Source organism: Pezoporus wallicus, unplaced genomic scaffold (genome assembly GCF_028554395.1).
Source record: "Pezoporus wallicus isolate ANWC-B61680 ecotype Strahan unplaced genomic scaffold, APGP_CSIRO_Pwel_v1 contig_8549, whole genome shotgun sequence".
NCBI classification, from domain to species: domain Eukaryota; kingdom Metazoa; phylum Chordata; class Aves; order Psittaciformes; family Psittacidae; genus Pezoporus; species Pezoporus wallicus.
In genome coordinates, this window is record NW_026641328.1 from 3 (window position 1) to 23,627 (window position 23,625).

The 23,625-nt window shown below is 67.7% G+C and overlaps 2 protein-coding genes across 2 annotated transcripts; one reads left to right on the forward strand and one right to left on the reverse strand.

Moving 5' to 3' along the window:
* Nucleotides 1-1,633: 1,633 nt before the first annotated feature.
* On the reverse strand, nucleotides 1,634-15,737 carry LOC130606624 (glycosylphosphatidylinositol anchor attachment 1 protein-like). Its single transcript, XM_057423132.1, has 8 exons — nucleotides 15,434-15,737; nucleotides 10,492-10,702; nucleotides 7,372-7,483; nucleotides 6,845-6,992; nucleotides 6,403-6,504; nucleotides 5,160-5,356; nucleotides 3,133-3,329; nucleotides 1,634-2,159 (listed from the first exon to the last, which is right to left on the reverse strand). The coding sequence occupies exons 1-8, from the start codon at nucleotides 15,735-15,737 to the stop codon at nucleotides 1,634-1,636; spliced, it is 1,797 nt and encodes a 598-aa protein (XP_057279115.1).
* Nucleotides 15,738-18,696: 2,959 nt separating this feature from the next.
* GRINA (glutamate ionotropic receptor NMDA type subunit associated protein 1) lies at nucleotides 18,697-21,916 on the forward strand. The gene is made up of 6 exons (XM_057423127.1): nucleotides 18,697-18,970; nucleotides 19,921-20,033; nucleotides 20,109-20,306; nucleotides 20,745-20,873; nucleotides 21,393-21,536; nucleotides 21,728-21,916. Exons 1-6 carry the CDS (start codon nucleotides 18,697-18,699, stop codon nucleotides 21,875-21,877), a joined length of 1,008 nt encoding a protein of 335 aa, XP_057279110.1. The 3' UTR covers nucleotides 21,878-21,916.
* The last annotated feature ends 1,709 nt before the right edge of the window (nucleotides 21,917-23,625 follow it).

The window sequence follows — 23,625 nt, forward strand, 5'->3', positions numbered from 1 at the left end:
GGATGAGATGGAAAGCGATGGGATGGGATGAGACGAGTTGGGATGAGATGGGAAGGGATTGGATGGGATGGGATGAGATGGGATGGGGACAGGATGGGACGGGGCAGGGACCCTCAGGAGATGTCCCGCTCCACCCCTGCCGCCGCCCGGTCCCCACCTCCCCGGGCCAGGCCTCCCGGAGCTCCGGGCAGGAGAAGCCCCCCTGGCTCCTCCCCGCGGCGCCCCCACTTCTGCCCCCGCTCTGGCTCCGACGCGCCCCACCATGGGCAAGCTGTGGGGCAGGGCCTGCCCCAGCCGGGAGCGTCCCTGCCTCCTCCCTGGGAGCTGAGCCCCGGTGCTGAGCTCCCCCTGTCCCGATCCCCGGTGCTGAGCTCCCCCTGTCCCGCTCAGGACCTGATCCCCGGTGCTGAGCTCCCCCTGTCCCGCTCGGGACCTGATCCCCGGTGCTGAGCTCCCCCTGTCCCGCTCGGGACCTGATCCCCGGTGCTGAGCTCCCCCTGTCCTGCTCAGGACCTGATCCCCGGGGCTGAGCTCCCCCTGTCCCGATCCCCGGTGCTGAGCTCCCCCTGTCCCGCTCGGGACCTGATCCCCGGTGCTGAGCTCCCCCTGTCCTCGCTCAGGACCCGATCCCCGGTGCTGAGCTCCCCCTGTCCCGATCCCCGGTGCTGAGCTCCCCCTGTCCCGATCCCCGGTGCTGAGCTCCCCCTGTCCTCGCTCAGGACCTGATCCCCGGTGCTGAGCTCCCCCTGTCCCGCTCGGGACCAGATCCCCGGTGCTGAGCTCCCCCTGTCCTGATCCCCGGGGCTGAGCTCCCCCTGTCCCGCTCGGGACCTGATCCCCGGTGCTGAGCTCCCCCTGTCCCGATCCCCGGTGCTGAGCTCCCCCTGTCCTCGCTCAGGACCTGATCCCCGGTGCTGAGCTCCCCCTGTCCTCGCTCAGGACCTGATCCCCGGTGCTGAGCTCCCCTGTCCCGCTCGGGACCTGATCCCCGGTGCTGAGCTCCCCCTGTCCCGCTCAGGACCTGATCCCCGGTGCTGAGCTCCCCCTGTCCTCGCTCAGGACCTGATCCCCGGTGCTGAGCTCCCCCTGTCCCGCTCGGGACCTGATCCCCGGTGCTGAGCTCCCCCTGTCCCGCTCGGGACCTGATCCCCGGTGCTGAGCTCCCCCTGTCCCGCTCAGGACCTGATCCCCGGTGCTGAGCTCCCCCTGTCCCGCTCGGGACCTGATCCCCGGTGCTGAGCTCCCCCTGTCCCGCTCGGGACCTGATCCCCGGTGCTGAGCTCCCCCTGTCCCGCTCAGGACCTGATCCCCGGTGCTGAGCTCCCCTGTCCCGCTCAGGACCTGATCCCCGGTGCTGAGCTCCCCTGTCCCGATCCCCGGTGCTGAGCTCCCCCTGTCCCGATCCCCGGTGCTGAGCTCCCCCTGTCCTCGCTCAGGACCTGTTCCCCGGTGCTGAGCTCCCCCAGTCCTCGCTCAGGACAGGAACCCCGGTGCTGAGCTCCCCCTGTCCCGCTCGGGACCTGATCCCCGGTGCTGAGCTCCCCCTGTCCCGCTCAGGACCTGATCCCCGGTGCTGAGCTCCCCCTGTCCCGCTCTGGACCTGATCCCCGGTGCTGAGCTCCCCTGTCCTCGCTCAGGACCTGATCCCCGGTGCTGAGCTCCCCCTGTCCCGCTCAGGACCTGATCCCCGGTGCTGAGCTCCCCCTGTCCCGCTCAGGACCCGATCCCCGGTGCTGAGCTCCCCCTGTCCCGCTCGGGACCTGATCCCCGGTGCTGAGCTCCCCCTGTCCCGCTCAGGACCCGATCCCCGGTGCTGAGCTCCCCCTGTCCCGCTCGGGACCTGATCCCCGGTGCTGAGCTCCCCCTGTCCCGATCCCCGGTGCTGAGCTCCCCCTGTCCCGCTCCGTTCCCATCTCCTGCCCCCTCCTCCGTCGGCTCCGGTCCCCATGAGCGCAGAGGGGTTGGGGTCCCCCCGCAGCCCCAGCTGGGCGCTCCCCGAGGATATCCTGAGGATGAGGACGAGGAGCAGGAAGCCGAAGGCCGGCATGTAGAGCCCGATGGACACGAAGCGCGAGAGCGAGGGCAGCAGGTACAGGAAGTAGGACTGGTGCAGGCGCTCCAGGAGGTTGTTGAGCTTCCGGAACATTCCCTCCAGCATCCTGGGGGCGGGGGGCAGGCAGGGCAGCCCCACAGGGACGCGTGGGGAGACCCACAGGGACATGGGGGCAGCCCCACAGGGACGCGTGGGGAGACCCAGAGAGATGCGTGGGGAGACCCACAGGGACGCGTGGGGAGACCCAGAGTGACACGGGGGGAGACCCACAGGGACGCGTGGGGAGACCCACAGGGACACGGGGGGAGACCCATAGAGACATGTGGGCAGCCCCAGAGAGATGCGTGGGGAGACCCAGAGGGACACGGGGGGAGACCCACAAAGACACGTGGGGAGACCCAGAGGGACGCGTGGGGAGCCCCACAGGGACATGGGGGCAGCCCCACAGGGACACGTGGGGAGCCCCACAGGACATGGGGGCAGCCCCATAGGGACGCGTAGGGAGACCCAGAGGGACGCGTGGGGAGACCCAGAGGGACACGGGGGGAGACCCATAGGGACGCGTGGGGAGACCCACAGGGACATGGGGGCAGCCCCACAGGGACACGTGGGGAGCCCCACAGGGACATGGGGGCAGCCCCATAGGGACGCGTAGGGAGACCCAGAGGGATGCGTGGGGAGACCCAGAGGGACATGGGGGCAGCCCCATAGGGACGCGTAGGGAGACCCAGAGGGACGCATGGGGAGACCCAGAGAGATGCGTGGGGAGACCCAGAGGGACACATGGGCAGCCCCATAGGGGCACAGGGTCAGCCCCATAGGGACACGAGGGGAGACCCACAGGGGTGCAGGGGCAGCCCCATAGTGACACGTGGGCAGCCCCACGGTGGCAGCCCCATAGGGACACGTGGGCAGCCCCATAGGGACACGTGGGCAGCCCCACAGTGGCAGCCCCACGGTGGCGCGGTGGCAGCCCCACAGGGACACGTGGGCAGCCCCATAGGGACACGTGGGCAGCCCCATAGGGACACGTGGGCAGCCCCACGGTGGCAGCCCCACGGTGGCACGGCGGCACTCACTTGCCCACGGTGCCCAGGTCGTACTTGTACTGCCGGAAGCTGTTGATGCCGCGCAGGGTGAGCGCCTCGATGCGGTAGCGCAGGAAGAGGCCGTGCTCGCCGCGGGGCCGCCCCGACGCCTGCGCCAGCACCATGAGGAGCAGGGTCTGCAGGCTCCGGGCGTAGGCGGGCAGCGAGTCCCAGTCCGAGTGCTGCAGCTGCGGGAGGGAAGGGAGAGGGGATGAGGGGAGGGCAGTGGGGATGGGGAGGGAGCTGGGGAGGGAAGGGGGACAGTGGGGATGGGGAGGGAGGGGGGGAGTGGGGATGGAGCTCGGCAATGGGGATGGAGCTCAGCAATGGGGATGGGGCTCGGGAATGGGGATGGAGCTCAGCAATGGGGATGGAGCTCGGCAATGGGGATGGAGCTCGGGAATGGGGATGGAGCTCGGGAATGGGGATGGAGCTCGGCAATGGGGATGGAGCTCAGCAATGGGGATGGAGCTCGGGAATAGGGATGGAGCTCGGCAATGGGGATGGAGCTCGGCAATGGGGATGGAGCTCAGCAATGGGGATGGAGCTCAGCAATGGGGATGGAGCTCGGCAATGGGGATGGAGCTCGGCAATGGGGATGGAGCTCGGCAATGGGGATGGAGCTCGGCAATGGGGATGGAGCTCGGCAATGGGGATGGAGCTCGGCAATGGGGATGGAGCTCGGCAATGGGGATGGAGCTCGGCAATGGGGATGGAGCTCGGCAATGGGGATGGAGCTCGGCAATGGGGATGGAGCTCGGCAATGGGGATGGAGCTCAGCAATGGGGATGGAGCTCAGCAATGGGGATGGAGCTCAGCAATGGGGATGGAGCTCAGCAATGGGGATGGAGCTCAGCAATGGGGATGGAGCTCAGCAATGGGGATGGAGCTCAGCAATGGGGATGGAGCTCAGCAATGGGGATGGAGCTCAGCAATGGGGATGGAGCTCAGGAATGGGGATGGAGCTCGGGAATGGGGATGGAGCTCAGCAATGGGGATGGAGCTCAGCAATGGGGATGGAGCTCAGCAATGGGGATGGAGCTCAGCAATGGGGATGGAGCTCAGCAATGGGGATGGGGCTCGGGAATGGGGATGGAGCTCAGCAATGGGGATGGAGCTCAGCAATGGGGATGGAGCTCAGCAATGGGGATGAAACTCAGGAATGGGGATGGAGCTCAGGAATGGGCCGGGGGGCAGCGCAAACACCGTGGCCAGCACCGCCCATGGCACCGAGGGCACTGCCTGCAGTGAGGGCCCTCAGAGACCGGCGGGGGGGGGGGGGATGCCAGGCTTGGAGCAGCTGCTCCAGTGTGAGGGGTCCCTGGCCAGGAGCCGGATCGGGATCTCCAAGCTCCCTCCCAACCCCTTCCGTGGCTCCATAGCTCCGTGGCTCCATGACCACCACGGCCGGGGGGCAGCCCAGGGGGTGCTGCAGGTCAGGAACCACCTCTGGGTCCCTCCCCGAGCCCATCACCCCATGGACAAGAGAAAGGAGGATGAGAGGTTGTGGTGCTCAGCTGGGCCGGAGCAAAGGGCAGCATGAACCATTGAGCCCTGGAGCTGCGGAGGGTGGGAAGGAGCCTGAACATCGCCGAGACCAATCCTGACCAAGGCCGCCACGGAAGCACCACTCCCAAGCCCCCTTCAGACATCTCCAGGGCCGGTGCCTGCAGCCCTGCCCCGGGCAGCCTCTTCCAATGCCTGAGCACCCTCTGGGGCAGGAATTGTTCCTCAGCTCCATCTAACCCTGCCCTGGGGCAGCTTGAGGCCGGTTCCTCTCATCCCATCCCTTGTTCCTTGGGAGCAGAGCCCAGCCCCTCCTGGCTCCATCCCCCTGGCAGGCACTTGGAGGGAGCCATCAGGTCCCCCCTGAGCCTTCCCTTCCCCATCTGAACCCCCCAGGTCCCTCAGCCCTTCCCCATCACCCCTGTGCTCCAGGCCTCAGCTCTGGTGCCCCCCCAGCGCTGGCACAAGGCGCGGTGCCACCGGCAGGCCCGGGGGGGGGGTGTGGGTCCCACCTTGCCCTGGATGGTGCAGAGGAGCCCGTTCTTCTGGCAGAAGGCGTTGAAGAGGTTGAGCAGGTCGAGGTTGGGCAGTTGCCCGTTGAGCCCCTCCACGGCCACGTCGAAGCTGGTCACCACATCGCTGCTCAGCTCCAGGGCAATGGCCGCTTGGATGGCGCCGGCACGGCCCAGCGGCCCCGAGGAGCGCACGGCTGCGGGAATCGGGCATGGTACTGCACTGCGGGCACCGGCACTGGGCATGGCACTGCACCGCAGGCACCGGCACCGGGCATGGCACTGCACTGCGGGCACCGGCACCAGGCATGGCACCGCACTGCGGGCACCGGGCATGGCACTGCACCGCGGGCACCGGCACTGGGCATGGCACTGCACTGCAGGCACCGGCACCAGGAATGGCACTGCACCACGGGCACCAGCACCGGGCATGGCACTGCACTGCAGGCACCGGCACCAGGCATGGCACTGCACTGCGGGCACCGGCACCAGGCATGGCACTGCACTGCGGGCACCGGGCATGGCACTGCACTGCGGGCACCGGCACCAGGCATGGCACTGCACTGCAGGCACCGGGCATGGCACTGCACCACGGGCACCAGCACCAGGCATGGCACTGCACCGTGGGCACCGGGCATGGCACTGCACCGCAGGCACCAGCACCGGGCATGGCACTGCACTGCGGGCACCAGCACCAGGCATGGCATTGCACTGCGGGCACCGGGCATGGCACTGCACCGCAGGCACCGGCACCGGGCATGGCACTGCACCGCGGGCACTGGGCACAGCACTGCATGGCAGGCAGTGGGCATGGCACTGCACTGTGGGCACGGCACAGCACTGCACCACGGGCACTGGCACCGGGCATGGCACTGCACCATGGGGCCTCAGCACCACTGGGAGTCAGCACCTCCATGCCCACTCCAACACCCACCCCCATGACCAGCACCATCACCACCACCTCCATTCCACCCCCATGACCAGCACCACCATCAGCACCACCTCCATTCCACCCCCATGACCATCACCATCACCACCACCCCCATGACCAGCACCATCACCACCACCCCCTCCATTCCACCCCATGACCAGCACCACCTCCATTCCACCCCCATGACCAGCACCATCATCACCGTCTCCATTCCACCCCCATGACCAGCACCACTTCCATTCCACCCCATGACCACCACCTCCATTCCACCCCATGACCAGCACCACCACCACCACCCCCTCTCCTGCTCACCGGTGATGTTCACGTCATGGTAAGCCTCCAGCCAGGCCTCCATGCCCAGGAGGTCGTGCTCATTGACGAGGAAGATGATGTCCTTCGCCCAGTAGATCTGCCCTGAAGGACACAGGCATGGTCACAGATCCCTCCTACAGCCCCATCCCTGCCCCACAGAGCCCCACACCCCATGGCCCATCCCTGCCCCACACACACCCTTTACAGACCCCAACCCCACCCTACATGTACCCCATAGCCCCATCCCTGCCCCACACACACCCTTTACAGACCCCAACCCCACCTTACACGTACCCCACAGCCCCATCCCTGCCCCACACACCCCCCATGGCGCATGCCCCTATCCCAACACACCCCACAGCCCAGCACCTGCCCCACACAGCCCCATTCCTGCCCCACACACCCCCCATGGCCCCTGCCCCACAAACTCCCCCCTCCTCACCCCGGAAGTAGGCAGCGAGTGCCAGGAGCAGCCCCACGGCCTGGTTGTTGTGCGGCCCCGGGGCACAGCCGGTGCTCAGCACCAGCGCCTCGGTGCTGGCGGCGCGCGGCGCTCGCAGGATCCCATAGACATTGGTGCCCCGCACCAGCTGCAGGGGACGCACAGGCATGGGGCACAGGGCAATGGGGTGATGGGAGCCCCCCCCAGGTCCCTCAGCCCTTCCCCATCACCCCTGTGCTCCAGGCCCTGCTCCAGCTCCATTCCCTTCTCCGGCCCCACTCCAGCACCTCAAGGTCTCTCTTGCAGTGAGGGGCCCGGAGCCGAGCACAGGATCCCAGGTGCGGCCTCCCCGGTGCCCAGTGCAGGGGCTCAGGTGCCCCGATCCCCTCACCCATCAACGGAGGCACTGAACAACACCGAGGCCCGAGGGACAGCGCCAGTGACCGTCCCCACCGCGGGTGACACCGCGCAGCAGCCACGGGGCTCTGTGCCCCCGCAGCCGGCGGCACCGCGGCAGCCGTACGTACGTAGCGCTCCCGGCTCTCGTCAGGGAAGGGCAGCGTGTGGGAGAAGTGCTGCCGATGCACCTCCAGCCCCAGGCTCCACATGGTCTTCTCCAGCCAGGCCGCGGGCATCCCCCTGCACACACGCGTTGGGAAACGGGATCGGGCTTCGAGGGCTTCCCCACCCTGGTGCACCCGCTGCAGGGCCTCGGGAGCGCCTCCAGGCCCCCACCCGGAGCAGGGCACACACGAGCGGGTCCGTGGTGGCTCTGGGATGACTCCGGACCCCCCCGACCCTGCCCCGGGCAGGGACCTTCCACAGGAGCTGCCTGGCCCAGCGCTGATCCCTGCGGGCACCACGGACCCCAATGGGATCCTGCTCCACTGACCCGACCCCCGAGCAGAACCTGCCCCTCCTCTGACCCATCTGGAGCAGGAACGGAGCTGGTGCAGGGCCTGGAGCAAGGGATGGGACCAGAGGAACCGGCCTCCAGCTGCACCAGGGCAGGGTTAGATGGAGCTGAGGAACAATTCCTGCCCCAGAGGGTGCTCAGGCATTGGAAGAGGCTGCCCGGGGCAGGGCTGCAGGCACCGGCCCTGCGAGTGCTCACACCCCGTGGAGATGAGGCCTCAGTGCCATGGGGCAGCGATGGCCTTGGCAGGGCTGGGATGGGCTGGACTGGGTGATCCTGAAGCTCTTTTCTACTCCAGCTGATCCCCTGATCCCAGGCTGTGACCCTGGTACCAGCACCTGCACCTCGCCGGCTGTGACCCCGGTACCTGCACCTGCACCTCACCGGCTGTGACCCCGGTACCTGCACCTGCACCTCGCCGGCTGTGACCCCGGTACCTGCACCTGCACCTCACTGGCTGTGACCCCGGTACCTGCACCTGCACCTCACTGGCTGTGACCCCGGTACCTGCACCTGCACCTCACTGGCTGTGACCCCGGTACCTGCACCTGCACCTCGCCGGCTGTGACCCCGGTACCTGCACCTGCACCTCCCTGGCTGTGACCCCGGTACCTGCACCTGCACCTCACTGGCTGTGACCCCGGTACCTGCACCTGCACCTCACTGGCTGTGACCCCGGTACCTGCACCTGCACCTCACTGGCTGTGACCCCGGTACCTGCACCTGCACCTCACTGGCTGTGACCCCGGTACCTGCACCTGCACCTCGCTGGCTGTGACCCCGGTACCTGCACCTGCACCTCGCTGGCTGTGACCCCGGTACCTGCACCTGCACCTCACCGGCTGTGACCCCGGTACCTGCACCTGCACCTCACTGGCTGTGACCCCGGTACCTGCACCTCACCGGCTGTGACCCCGGTACCTGCACCTGCACCTCACTGGCTGTGACCCCGGTACCTGCACCTGCACCTCACCGGCTGTGACCCCGGTACCTGCACCTGCACCTCACTGGCTGTGACCCCGGTACCTGCACCTGCACCTCACCGGCTGTGACCCCGGTACCTGCACCTGCACCACACCGGCTGTGACCCCAGTACCTGCACCTGCACCTCACCGGCTGTGACCCCGGTACCTGCACCTGCACCTCACTGGCTGTGACCCCGGTACCTGCACCTGCACCTCGCTGGCTGTGACCCCGGTACCTGCACCTGCACCTCGCTGGCTGTGACCCCGGTACCTGCACCTCGCTGGCTGGGGTCCCCCTGCTCCCAGGGTGGCCCCATCAGTGTCACCGAGCAGGGGATTCGGCACAGGGAGCTGCTGGAACGCTCGGGGGATGCCCCTCACCCAGGGTCCGGCCTCACCCGGGCGCTGCCTTGGGGGGGTTGGGATCAAGGGCATCACCCTGACCCCCACCGGGAGCACCTCCAGCATCCTTCCCGCTCCCATCCTCCCCCCCTTCCAATTCCTCTCGAATTCCACGTAAAATTCCTTTTGAATTCCATGTAAAATCCCTCTCGAATTCCACGTAAAATCCCTCTTGAATTCCATGTAAAATCCCTCTCGAATTCCACGTAAAATCCCTCTCGAATTCCACGTAAAATCCCTCTCGAATTCCACGTAAAATCCCTCTCGAATTCCATGTAAAATCCCTCTCGAATTCCATGTAAAATCCCTCTCGAATTCCCCTCTCACCTCCATCAGACACAAACCCTTGCCCAAGCCTGACACTGAGACCGGATCCAGCTGCCCCCCGGCTCCACCAGGGGTTTGGACATGGAGAAGGTCCCCTCGAACCTTGCCCCTCACTGGGAGCAGCTCCCTCATCCCTCTGCATTCCCAGCTGCTCTCCACATGGTCCCAGTTCAATCCCAAACTGGAACCAGGGGCGTTAAGGTCCCTCCCAACCCATTCCCTGACTCCACGATCCCATGACCTGGCGGCTGCCACATTCCCGTCCTGGGGACAGCGCTCAGCCCCTCCTCAGGACCTGCTCCAGCAGGAAATAACCCCCATTGCCATTGGGGAACAAGGAGCATCATTCCCACCCCACTGCTTCCAGATGGAAAACCCAACCTCAGAGAAACCGGGATCGGAAATAGCCCCAGATAAAGCCCCAAGGGCTGGTCTGGAGGAAGCAGCTCCAGTGGAAGGGGCCCTGCCTGGGGCACGGGGCTGGAACGGGGGGAGCTTTAAGTTCCCTTCAGCCCAAACCACCCCAGGATCCCGTGAAGGCTGAGCAGGGGTCTTGGGAAGTTCCTCCCCATGAGGGCGCCGGGACCCTGGCAGGGGTTGAAGGGAGAAGCTGGGGCTGCCCCATTGCTGGCAGGGCTCAAGGCCGGGTCGGACACAGGGGCTGGGAGCAGCCTGCTCCAGGGGAAGGGGTCAGGACTGAGCCTGGAGGAGCTTCAAACTTCTCCCAGCCCAACCCAGCCTTATCCATCGCCCCACACCTCCATCACCCCATGCCTCCATCGCCCCACGCCTCCATCGCCCCACGCCTCCATCGCCCCACGCCTCCACGCCTCCATCGCCCCACGCCTCCATCGCCCCACGCCTCCATCGCCCCACGCCTCCATCACTCCCTGCCTCCATCGCCCCACGCCTCCATCACTCCCTGCCTCCATCGCCCCACGCCTCCATCACTCCCTGCCTCCTGCAGCAACCCCATCCCTCAGCCCCCCCCAGCCCCGTTCCTACCCCACCGCCCCCCAGTTTCACCCCATTCTCACCCCGCTTTCTTCTTGTGGGTGGCGAAGTCGCGGGCGAGGGCGAGGGCGCGCTCCCCAAGGCCGAACTGCTCCTCCACCATGGTGGAGCCCATGGCGTTCTCGGACGTGTAGGTGCGGGGGGCCAGGGGGGGGAACGCCAGCGCCAGGAACCAGCCCACCCCCAGCACATAGCTCAGCACGCTGGGGGGGGAGGGTGTCAGCATGGGGGGCACTGCATGGGGCACCCCATAGAGCCCCTCCCCTCTGGGGGTCACCAGAGCCCCCCATAGAATCATGGAATGGTTTGGGTTGGAAAGGACCTAAGATCAAGCTCCAACCCCTGCCATGGAGGGGGCACCTCACACTAAACCCGCCCACCCCAGCCCCATAGAGCCCCCCAGTGCTCACCAGAGCCCCCACAGAGCCCCTTGTAGAGCCTCCCATACAGCCCTCCCATAGAGCCCCCATAGAGCCTTCCCAGCACTCACCAGAGCCCTCATAGAGCCCCTTGTAGAGGGTCCCATAGAGCCCCCATAGAGCCTGCCCAGCACTCACCAGAGCCCCCACAGAGCCCCTTGTAGAGGGTCCCACAGAGCCCTCCCATAGAGCCCCCATAGAGACCCCCCACAGAGCCCCCAGCTCTCAACAGAGCCCCCACAGAGCCCCTCATAGAGCCTCCCATAGAGCCCCCCCATAGAACCTCCCACAGACGCTTCCAAGCGCTCACCAGAGCCCCCATAGAGCCCTTCCTAGAGCCCCCTGTAGAACCCCCCACTGCTCACCAGAGTCCCCCTAGAGCCCTCCACAGAGCCCCCCCAGAGCCCTCCCAGTGCTCCCTAGAGCCCCCACGGAGCCCCCATAGAGCCTTCCCAGCGCTCACCAAAGCCCCTATACAGCCCCCCACAGAGCCCCAGAGCCCCCATACAGCCCCCCACAGAGCCCCCATAGAGCCCCCACACAGGCCCCCCCAGCCCCCATGCAGCCCCCAGAGCCCCCAGCGCTCACCAGAGGGGGTGTTGAGGCGCACGATGAGGCGGGCGAGCGCCCGGCGGCAGTGGGGGTCCAAGAGCAGCCCCATGGCGGTGGGGGAGGTCACCAATGGTACCGGGAGGGGATGGGGGGGTCCCAGGGATGCAACCCCCCCCCGGCAGGCGAAACGGGGCGTCCCTGCCCCACCCCCCACAGCCCCACGCTCGGTCCGGTCCGGTCCTGCTCCTGCTCCCGCTCCCTTCCCGCTCCCGCTCCCGGTCCCCTCCCGGTCCCGTCCCGGTCCCGTCCCGCTCCCTTCCCGGTCCCGCTCCCGCTCCCTTCCCGCTCCCGCTCCCGGTCCCCTCCCGGTCCCGTCCCGGTCCCGTCCCGCTCCCTTCCCGCTCCCGCTCCCGCTCCCGCTCCCGCTCCCGCTCCCGTCCGTTCCCCGCCGCCGCGCTCAGACCGGGCCCAGGCCGCGGGGGGACCCCGGAACCGGCAGCGCCCCGCCCCTCCTGCCGAGCCGCGCATGCGCACTGCTGCGGGCCCCGGGGCAGGAGGGGAGCGCGAGGGGAGCCCGCTCGGCTCACGCAGGGGTCACGCAGGGGTCACGCTCGGGTCACGCTCGGGTCACGCACGGCACGGGCAGGGGCAGGGGCTGCAGGCGGGGTCCTGGAGCCGTGGAACGGGGAGCGCCGAGAGCGGCTGCGGCTCCAGGCACGGGCAGCGCAGCGCAGGGCAGGGACCCCCCCACCGGAGCAGGGTGCTCCGAGCCCTGTGTCCAAGCCGGCCCTGAGCACTGCCAGGGATGGGGCAGCCACAGCTTCTCTGGGCACCCTGTGCCGGCGCCTCAGCACCCTCACGGGGAAGAGCTTCTGCCTGCACCCAACCCGAGCTCCCCCTGTGCCGGGCTGAGCCCATCACCCCTTGTCCTGTCAGTGTCACACCCATGGATGGACAGGGACAGGCAGGGATGGACAAGGACAGGTAGGGATGGACAGGGATGGACAAGGGCAGGCAGGGATGGACAGGGACAGGCAGGGATGGACAGGGATGGACAAGGACAGGAAGGGATGGACAAGGGCAGGGAGGGATGGACAAGGACAGGTAGGGACAGGGGGGGATGGACAAGGACAGGCAGGGATGGACAAGGACAGGCAGGGATGGCCAAGGACAGGCAGGGATGGGCAGGGATGGACAAGGACAGGCAGGGACGGACAGGGATGGATAGGGACAGGCAGGTGTCGTGGTTTAAACCCAGTCAGGTAACTTGTTCACTCACTCCCAGTGAGTGGTGCCGAGCTGACAACAATCAAGGTCCGTGTCCGTCTCCCCCCCCTGCACCGGGGCTCTCCCCTTCCCCGCTCCCGGAGGAACGGGGAGGAGGATCGAGAGAGTGCAACTCCTACGGGTTGAGACAAGAACAGTCCAGCAACAAATCACCACTGCTACTATCAGCTAAAACAATGATAAGGGAAAATAACAAGGGAAGAGAATACGATACCACCGGCCAAGAAAGCGAGTTCCACCCGGAAGCCCCTGTCCTTCTGGGTAACTCCCAGTTACCCCCCACCCCGGGCATGACGTGCTGTGGTATGGAATACCTCCCTGGCTAGCCCGGGTCAGGCGCCCCGTCTCTGCTTCCCCGCAGCCTCCCCTCCTCCCTGGCAGAGCATGAGCCTCACAGAGTCCTTGGTCAGGATAAACATCACCCAGCAACAACCGAAAACATCGGCTTCACCAACACTGTTCTCAAACTAGAAGTCAAAACACAGCACTGCACCAGTTAACACAAAGGAAAAAACATGACTGCTACTGCTGAACCCAGGACAGCAGGGATGGACAAGGACAGGTAGGGATGGACAGGGATGGGCAGGGACAGACAGGGATGGACAAGGACAGGCAGGGATGGACAAGGACAGGCAGGGATGGACAAGGACAGGCAGGGATGGACAAGGACAGGCAGGGATGGACAGGGATGGACAAGGACAGGCAGGGATGGACAAGGACAGGCAGGGATGGGCAGGGACAGGCAGGGATGGACAAGGACAGGCAGGGATGGACATGGACAGGGATGGACAAGGACAGGCAGGGATGGACAGGGATGGACAAGGACAGGCAGGGATGGGCAGGGACAGGCAGGGACGGGCAGGGACTGGCAGGGACCCGCAGGCACAAACAGCGCCTCCCCCGCCCCGAGGCCGCGCTGCCGCCACACGGGGGCGCCCTCCCCGCAGGCCCCGCCTCTCCCTTAGCCCCGCCCCTCCCGCAGGCCCCGCCCCTCCCGCAGCGCTTCGGACCCGCACGGGCGGTGAGCGGGGAGGGGGGGGGGCAGCGGGAACGGGGGCTGGGGGGGTGCGGTGTGTGCGGGGGGGGGGGGGCAGTGCGGGGGCCCCGGGGCCGCCCCGAGCGCGGTTACAGCCCCCCCCCCCCGGGTGCTGCCGCATTCCGCGGGGGGGGAGCCCCGGGAGCGGGACCTGCGGGAGCCCCGCGGAGCGGGGGAGGCGGGCGAGGGCCGGGATTAGCGCCGGGATCTGGGCCGGGATTAGCGCCGCGGGCGCGGGCGCTGCTGCCGTAAATAGGCCGCGGCGGGGCTTTACCGAGCGCTCAGGCAAAGCGGTTTATGGGGGGGCGCGGGGGCCCTGCAGCCTGTGCTGCGTGATCCCCTGCACCCATGGGTCCTGCACCCCCTGCACCCTGTGCTGCGTGATCCCCTGCACCCATGGGTCCTGCACCCCCTGCAGCCTGTGCTGCGTGATCCCCTGCACCCATGGGTCCTGCACCCCCTGCACCCCGTGCTGCGTGATCCCCTGCACCCATGGGTCCTGCAGCCTGTGCTGCGTGATCCCCTGCACCCATGGGTCCTGCACCCCCTGCACCCCGTGCTGCGTGATCCCCTGCACCCATGGGTCCTGCACCCCGTGCTGCGTGATCCCCTGCACCCATGGGTCCTGCACCCCCTGCAGCCTGTGCTGCGTGATCCCCTGCACCCATGGGTCCTGCACCCCGTGCTGCGTGATCCCCTGCACCCATGGGTCCTGCACCCCCTGCAGCCTGTGCTGCGTGATCCCCTGCACCCATGGCGCCTGCAACCCCTGCACTGCGTGATCCCGTGCACCCATGGCGCCGGCACCCCGTGCTTTGTGATCCCGTGCACCCATGGCGCCGGCACCCCGTGCTGTGTGATCCCGTGCACCCATGGCGCCGGCACCCCGTGCTGTGTGATCCCGTGCACCCACGGGCAGGCAGCCCCATAGCCCTGAGTGTCCCCCCTCACCCCGCTGCCCGCTCCCTGTGCCCGCTGTACCCCATGGGGCTTTCCCCCCCCCCCGCACCCCCTCGCCCTTCCCGCGGGGTGCTCCCGGTGCTGCCGTGCTCCCCCCGTGCCGGTGCAGCCGCAGCCGGGGGCTCCCGCGGTGCCGCAACCCCCCCGCGTCCCTGCCGGTGGCACGGGGCCGGTGTCACGCGGCGGCGGCAGCTGCTCCGGTTCTGCCGCGGCCAGGTCTTGGCGCTGGCGGCGGCTGCGGCGGCCCCGAGCCACCGGCGCTGCGGCACCGGCACCGCGGTGGGGGCTCTGCACAGGGCCCTGCCTGCACCCGCTGCCTGTCCCCACTGCCTGCACCCTGCCTATAGCCTGCCTGTACCCCCTGCCTGTACCCCCTGCCTGCACCCACTGCCTGCATCCACTGCCTGCACCCTGCCTATAGCCTGCCTGTCCCCACTGCCTGCACCCCCTGCCTGTACCCCCTGCCTGCACCCACTGACTGCGCCCTGCCTATAGCCTGCCTGTCCCCACTGCCTGCACCCACTGACTGCACCCTGCCTATAGCCTGCCTGTCCCCACTGCCTGCACCCACTGACTGCAAGCGCCACCAGCAACCACTGCCTGCACCTGCTGCCTGTCCCCCCCTGCCTGTCCCTGCTGCCTGTCCCGACTGCCTGCACCCCCTGCCTGTCCCCGCTGCCTGTCCCCCCTGCCTGTCCCCGCTGCCTGTACCGACTGCCTGCACCCCCTGCCTGTCCCCGCTGCCTTCACCGCCTGCCGCAGCCGCCGCTGTTCGGTAAGGCCGGAGCTCAGCGCAGAGGCTGGGGCACGCAGCCGCTGAGGGCTCCCGGGGCTCCGGTCGTGCCGGGCCAGGGGAGGCCGAGCGCGGGGCAGGGGGCGGGGATGGTGACCGGGGGTGGCCACGGCCGCCGGCCCCACAGCGGCCCCACAGCGGCCCCGCCGTGGCCGAGGCCTCCCCAGGCCGGAGCAGGCGCGCGCTGGTTGCCACGGCAACGGCCCTGCCGCCGGCCGCCATCTTGAGCGGGCCTGGGCAGGCCTCGAACCGCGGCCCCCAACGGGCACCGGGGACCCCGAGACAGGGCCCAGGCATGGGGTGACAGCAATGGGGGGGTGACAGCCATGGGGTGACAGCCATGGGGTGACAGCAATGGGGTGACAGCAATGGGGTGACAGCCATGGGGGGGTGACAGCCATGGGGTGACAGCCATGGGGTGACAGCAATGGGGTGACAGCCATGGGGGGGTGACAGCCATGGGGTGACAGCAATGGGGGGGTGACAGCCATGGGGTGACAGCCATGGGGTGACAGCCATGGGGTGACAGCCATGGGGGGGTGACAGCCATGGGGTGACAGCAATGGGGGGGTGACAGCCATGGGGTGACAGCAATGGGGGGGTGACAGCCATGGGGTGACAGCCATGGGGGTGATAGCCATAGGGTGACAGCCATGGGGTGACAGCCATGGGGGTGCTGGCTGGGGCAGTGATGGTGATGGTCCCAGGGGGTGATGGGGGGATGATGCCAGCAGGGGGTGCTGGTGGCCACTGGGTGCTGTTGTCAATGGGTGCTGGTGGCCATTGGGTGCTGTTGTCAATGGATGTTAATGTCCATGGGTGTTGTTGCCCATGGGTGCTGGTGGCCAGTGGGTGCTGTTGTCAATGGGTGCTGGTGGCCATTGGGTGCTGGTGTCAATGGATGTTAATGTCCATGGGTGTTGTTGCCCATGGGTGCTGGTGGCCATGGGTGCTGCTGTCCATGGGTGTTGCTGTCAATGGGTGCTGATGGCCATGGGTGCTGTGGTCAATAGGTGCTGGTGGCCATTGGGTGCTGGTGTCAATGGGTCAGGTGTCTGTTGGTTGCTGCTGTCCATGGGTGCTGGTGTCAGTGACTCTTGCTGTCAATGGCTGCTGTTGTCCATGAGTGCTGCTGTCAATGGGTGCCCGTGTCTATGGGTGCCCGTGTCCATGGGAGCCATTCCCCCTGAGTGCTAGTGTCAATGGATGCCGCTCCCCATGGGTACCGTTCCCCATGGGTGCCGTTCCCTGTTGGGTGCTGTTCCCCATAGGGTGCCGTTCCCCCTGGGTGCCATTCACCATTAGGTGCCGGTATCAATGGGTGCCGCTCCCCGTTGGGTGCCACTCCCCCTGGGTGCCGCTCCCCATGGGTGCCGGTATCAATGGGTGCCGCTCCCCCTGGGTGCCGTTCCCCGTTAGGTGCTGTTATCAATGGGTGCCGTTCCCCCTGGGTGCCGGTATCAATGGGTGCCGTTCCCCATGGGTGCCGGTATCAATGGGTGCCGCTCCCCATGGGTGCCGTTCCCCGTTAGGTGCCGGTATCAATGGGTGCCGTTCCCCCTGGGTGCCGGTATCAATGGGTGCCGTTCCCCATGGGTGCCGGTATCAATGGGTGCCGCTCCCCCATGGGTGCCGTTCCCCATGGGTGCCGTTATCAATGGGTGCCGCTCCCCCATGGGTGCTGTTCCCCATGGGTGCCGGTATCAATGGGTGCCGCTCCCCCATGGGTGCCGCTCCCCCATGGGTGCCGGTATCAATGGGTGCCGCTCCCCCATGGGTGCCGTTCCCCATGGGTGCCGGTATCAATGGGTGCCGCTCCCCCATGGGTGCCGTTCCCCATGGGTGCCGTTCCCCATGGGTGCCGGTATCAATGGGTGCCGCTCCCCCATGGGTGCCGGTATCAATGGGTGCCGCTCCCCATGGGTGCCGTTCCCCGTTAGGTGCCGGTATCAATGGGTGCCGTTCCCCCTGGGTGCCGGTATCAATGGGTGCCGTTCCCCATGGGTGCCGGTATCAATGGGTGCCGCTCCCCCATGGGTGCCGTTCCCCATGGGTGCCGTTATCAATGGGTGCCGCTCCCCCATGGGTGCTGTTCCCCATGGGTGCCGGTATCAATGGGTGCCGCTCCCCCATGGGTGCCGCTCCCCCATGGGTGCCGGTATCAATGGGTGCCGCTCCCCCATGGGTGCCGTTCCCCATGGGTGCCGGTATCAATGGGTGCCGCTCCCCCATGGGTGCCGTTCCCCATGGGTGCCGTTCCCCATGGGTGCCGGTATCAATGGGTGCCGCTCCCCCATGGGTGCCGGTATCAATGGGTGCCGCTCCCCCATGGGTGCCGTTCCCCATGGGTGCCGTTATCAATGGGTGCCGTTCCCCATGGGTGCCGGTATCAATGGGTGCCGTTCCCCCATGGGTGCCGGTATCAATGGGTGCCGCTCCCCCATGGGTGCCGTTCCCCCTGGGTGCCGGTATCAATGGGTGCCGTTCCCCATGGGTGCCGGTATCAATGGGTGCCGCTCCCCCATGGGTGCCGGTATCAATGGGTGCCGCCCCCCCATGAGTGCCGTTCCCCATGGGTGCCGGTATCAATGGGTGCCGTTCCCCATGGGTGCCGGTATCAATGGGTGCCGTTCCCCATGGGTGCCGGTATCAATGGGTGCCGCTCCCCCATGGGTGCCGTTCCCCATGGGTGCCGTTATCAATGGGTGCCGCTCCCCCATGGGTGCCGTTCCCCATGGGTGCCGGTATCAATGGGTGCCGCTCCCCCATGGGTGCCGGTATCAATGGGTGCCGCTCCCCCATGGGTGCCGTTCCCCATGGGTGCCGGTATCAATGGGTGCCGCTCCCCCATGGGTGCCGTTCCCCATGGGTGCCGGTATCAATGGGTGCCGCTCCCCCATGGGTGCCGTTATCAATGGGTGCCGCTCCCCCATGGGTGCCGTTCCCCATGGGTGCCGGTATCAATGGGTGCCGTTCCCCATGGGTGCCGTTATCAATGGGTGCCGCTCCCCCATGGGTGCCGTTCCCCATGGGTGCCGGTATCAATGGGTGCCGTTCCCCATGGGTGCCGGTATCAATGGGTGCCGCTCCCCCATGGGTGCCGGTATCAATGGGTGCCGCCCCCCCATGGGTGCCGTTCCCCCCCCGACCTCCGTCTCCCCCCGCAGGTCGCTGCCCGCCGATGTCCCACGAGAAGAGCTTCCTGGTGGGGGGGGAGGGGATGCCGGGCGCGCCGCCCCCCCCCTCCTTCCCGCAGCCCCCGTTCCCCGCGGGGCCGTTCCCGCCGCCGCCCTTCCCGCAGGCCCCGGGGCCCTTCCCCGCTCCGGCGGCTCCGTACCCGGTCCCGGGGCCCTTCCCGCCCGGGCCGTACCCGCCGCCGGGGCCGTACCCGCAGGGTCCCTACGCGCAGCCGCCCTACGCGCAGCCGCAGCCCATGGTGCCCGGGGACCAGGACTGTGAGTACCGGGGGGGCACCGGGGGGGCGGGTCCTGAGCCCAGCCCCGGGGGGGGGGGGGTCAGCCCGGTGCAGGGAGCGAGGGAGCCCCAACCTGGGGGCACAGAGCTCAGGAACCCCCTGGCACTGGGACCCCCCATGGGTGCAAACCCCAGCCCCTGGGTGTCCCCCCAGCACCTGGGACCCCCTCATGGGTCCAAACCCCAGCCCCTGGGTGCCCTCCCAGCCCCTGGGACCCCCTCATGGGTCCAAACCCCAGCCCCTGGGTGTCCCCCCAGCACCTGGGACCCCCTCATGGGTCCAAACCCCAGCCCCTGGGTGCCCTCCCAGCCCCTGGGACCCCCTCATGGGTCCAAACCCCAGCCCCTGGGTGCCCCCCCCAGCACCTGGGACCCCCTCATGGGTCCAAACCCCAGCCCCTGGGTGCCCCCCCAGCCCCTGGGCCCCCATGGGTCCAAACCCCAGCCCCTGGGTGCCCCCCCAGCCCCTGGGCCCCCATGGGTCCAAACCCCAGCCCCTGGGTGCCCCCCCCAGCCCCTGGGACCCCCTCATGGGTCCAAACCCCAGCCCCTGGGTGCCCCCCCAGCCCCTGGGTGCCCTCCCAGCCCCTGGGACCCCCCATGGGTCCAAACCCCAGGCCCTGGGTGCCCTCCCAGCCCCTGGGACCCCCCACGGGTCCGGACCCCAGCCCCAGGGTCCTCCCAACTCCTGGATCGCTCCCAAGCCCATCTCTGCTCTCCCCTCGGTGCCTGCAGCCACATCCTGGCCCCCCCCGGGGCCATGGAGACCCGGAGTCCTGCTCCTCAGAGTGGGTGAGTGGGCAGGGAAGGGCAGGCAGGACAGGGCAGGGCAGGGGCAGGCAGGGCAGGGGCAGGCAGGCAGGGCAGGGGCAGGGCAGGGGCGGGCAGGCCCCCCGCCCCCCTGGCACCCCTGCCCCCCTCCTCCCCGCAGCCCCCCTGCACAGCACCTACCACGAGGACGGGCCCCCCGCGTACTATGACAACCAGGACTTCCCCTCGGCGCACTGGGACGACAAGAGCGTGCGCCAGGCCTTCATCCGCAAGGTAAGAGCTGCCCCGTCCCTGGGGGCCGGGGGGGGGGCCGGTGCCACGCTGTCACCCTGTGTCCCCCCCCCCAAGGTGTTCCTGGTGCTCACGGTGCAGCTGAGCGTCACCTTCGCCTTCGTGGCCGCCTTCACCTTCTTCAAAGGGGTGAAGGGCTTCGTGCAGCGCAACGTGTGGACCTACTACGTGTCCTACGCCGTGTTCTTCATCTCGCTCGTGCTGAGCTGCTGCGGGGACTTCCGCCGCAAGCACCCCTGGAACCTGGTGGCCCTGGTGGGTGCTGCGCTTGGGGTGCAGGGGACGTGGGTGCGCCCGTGGCCGTGATGTGGGGTCCCCGTGCCCGCCTGCGCAGTCCCTCCTGACCCTCAGCCTGTCCTACCCGCTGGGGCAGGTCTGGGGTACGGCTGGGCCAGAGTGGGGCACAGGGGGTGGCTTTGGGGTGCCCTGTCCATGACAGTGTTCCTCTGTCCCCCCCAGGACCCTCAGCCTGTCCTACATAGTTGGGGTGCAATGGGGCAGGTTTGGGGCACAGGGGATGGCTTTGGGGTGCCCTGTCCATGACAGTGTCCCTCTGTCCCCCCCCAGTCCCTCCTGACCCTCAGCCTGTCCTACATAGGGGGTGGCGGTTGGGGTGCAATGGGGCAGGTTTGGGGCACAGGGGATGGCTTTGGGGTGCCCTGTCCATGACAGTGTCCCTCTGTCCCCCTCCAGTCCATCCTGACCCTCAGCCTGTCCTACATGGTGGGCATGATTGCCAGCTTCTACAACACGGATGCTGTCATCATGGCCGTGGGCATCACCGTCGTCGTCTGCTTCACCGTCGTCATCTTCTCCCTGCAGGTTTGCTGGGGGTCACCCCCCAACCCCTGGTGGGGGATCTGCAGTGGGGGTAGGACCCCCCAGTGTTACCCCAGCTTCCTGCTGGGAGCTCTGAACTGGGTGTACAAACCCCCCCAGTCCCTGGTGGGGCTCTGAATGGGGTGTACGACCCCCCCCCAGCTTCCTACTGGGGCTGGGGGTTCCAAACTGGGTGCAGGACCCCCCAGTCTCCCCCCAGGCAGATCCCTGCTGGGGCTGGGGCCTCCAAACTGGACAAAGATCCCCCCAGTTCCCTGCTGGGGGGGTTCCAACCTGGGTATAGGACTCTCCTTGTCCCTGCTGGGGGCTCTGAATGGGACATAGGACCCCCACTTGCTCCCTAATGGCTCAGGGTGCTCTGAACTGGGTGTAGGACCCCCCCTTGTCACTGCAGGGGGGTTCCAAGCTGGGTGTACAACCCCCCAGTCATCCCTCCCGGTGCCTGCTGGGGGGCTCCAAACTGGGCCTCGCCCCCCATCTCTCTGTGTGTCTCCCCCCCAGACCAAGTACGACTTCACCTCGTGCCGGGGTGTCCTCATCATCTGCCTGGTGGTGCTGATCCTCTTCTCCATCCTCCTCATCTTCATCCGGAACCGCATCATGGACATCATCTACGCCTCGCTGGGCGCCCTGCTCTTCACCTGCGTGAGTCTGCCCACCCCCTGTGCCCCCCTGCGCCCCACATCCCACGGGGCGGAGGGGGGGGACGGGACCTGAGCCCAACCCCAGCCCCGGCAGGGCTCAGCCTGCCCCTGGGTGGGTGCCCCTGCGTGCGGGGCCGCGCGGTGGCTCTGTGCCGGCGGGGCTGTGCCCCTCACGCCGTGCCCGCGCCGCAGTTCCTGGCTGTGGACACGCAGCTCATCCTGGGGAACAAGCAGCTGGCGCTCAGCCCCGAGGAGTACGTGTTCGCCGCGCTCAACCTCTACACAGACATCATCAACATCTTCCTCTACATCCTCGCCATCATCGGCAGGGCCAAGGAGTAACGTGACCCCCCCCCCCCATGACCCCTCCTGGTCACACCCCCCCCCATCACCGGTGTCACTCAGTGTCCCCAGTGAGCCCCTGTGTCCCTCAAAGCGTTTCTTTCCCCCCACAGCGGCAGGGGGGAACACAGGGGGGTCCCCCCCCGACACCCACCCCCCCCCCCCCCCCACTGTGAATCACCCTCCCCCCCCCCCCCCCCCCTTATTGCGTTCAACGTGGACTGGAAGCACTTTGCCCCCCCCCCCCCCAGCAGTGGAGCTCGGCCCCCTCCGTCCTGCCCCCATTGTCTTCCCCCTGCCCGTCCCTGCCTGTCCCTGCCCATCCCCTGCCTGCCCCTGCCTGTCCCTGCCCTCACCTCCCCTCACCGCGCAGGCAGGGGCAGTGCTGGCAGCCCCCAGGCTGACGGCAGGGCTGAGGCACCCTGAGAGCGTCCCTGCAGGGGCTCAGCTCTGTCCCTGCCCGCCCGGGGGGGGCCCAGCCCGTGCCCCCCGTTCGGCTCCTGCTGTCAATAATAAACCCCCGTTAGTTCATCTCTGCCACCTCTGGTTCTGCTTCTCCCGGCCCGGCCGAACCGGGGCTGCGGCTGCCGGCAGAGACCCCTGCCCCCGGCACCCCCCAGCGCCAGGGCAGCCCCCTCTGCTCTCTCCCACCTGCACCGGCACCGCATGGGCTCAGTTATGGTCACACCGACACCGAGACCGATATTGGGTTCGGCCACGGCCGGGGCTTTATTCAAGAGCAGGCCCCGCACCGGGCACCATCGCAGGCCCCTGCCTGGCCACACCAGGTCTGTGCAGGCCCTGGCACCGCCAGCGGCACACGTGGGTCCTGCCGCGCCCGTAGCTCAAAGCTCCTGGCGATGACCTGCACCATGTTGGTGGCACCGGCGGCACACGGCTGCTGACAGCAGCTCCGTGGCACCAGCACCTCCTGCTCCTGCTGCATCCAGCCCATGTCCTGCGGGGGGGTCTTCAGGGCCAGGGCACAGCCGCAGCCGCAGCCCGGCCCCGGCTCTACTTGTCCATCATGGCACTGCAGCGACACGGCGAGACCCTGCGGGGGGAGAGGTGCAGTGGTGGTGGAGCCATGATGGTGCTCCGTGCCATATGGCAATGCTCCATTATGGCACTGTGCCACATCGCAATGCTCCGTGCCATATGGCAATGCTCCATTATGGCACTGTGCCACATCGCAATGCTCCGTGCCACATCGCAATGCTCCGTGCCACATGGCAAAGCTCCATGCCACACGGCAATGCTCCATTATGGCACTGTGCCACATCGCAATGCTCCGTGCCATATGGCAATGCTCCATTATGGCACTGTGCCACGTCGCAATGCTCCGTGCCACATGGCAAAGCTCCATGCCACATGGCAATGCTCCGTGCCACATGGCAATGCTCCGTGCCATATGGCAATGCTCTGTGCCACATGGCAAGGCTCCATGCCACACGGCAATGCTCCATTATGGCACTGTGCCACATGGCAATGCTCCGTGCCACATGGCAAAGCTCCATGCCACATGGCAATGCTCCGTGCCACATGGCAATGCTCTGTGCCCCATGGCAAGGCTCCATGCCAGCCCAGCACACCAAGCCTTACCTCCTGGCCGCAGGGCTGCCGGCTGAGCTCTGGTTCCCACTGGGGCTCCTTGCCTGCTCTGGCCGCAGCCCGGGTGCCACGCCAGCCCTGCTGCAGCTCGTGGCTGACGATGGTGCCGGCGCCAGGCGCCGGGTGCGCGTCCCGGG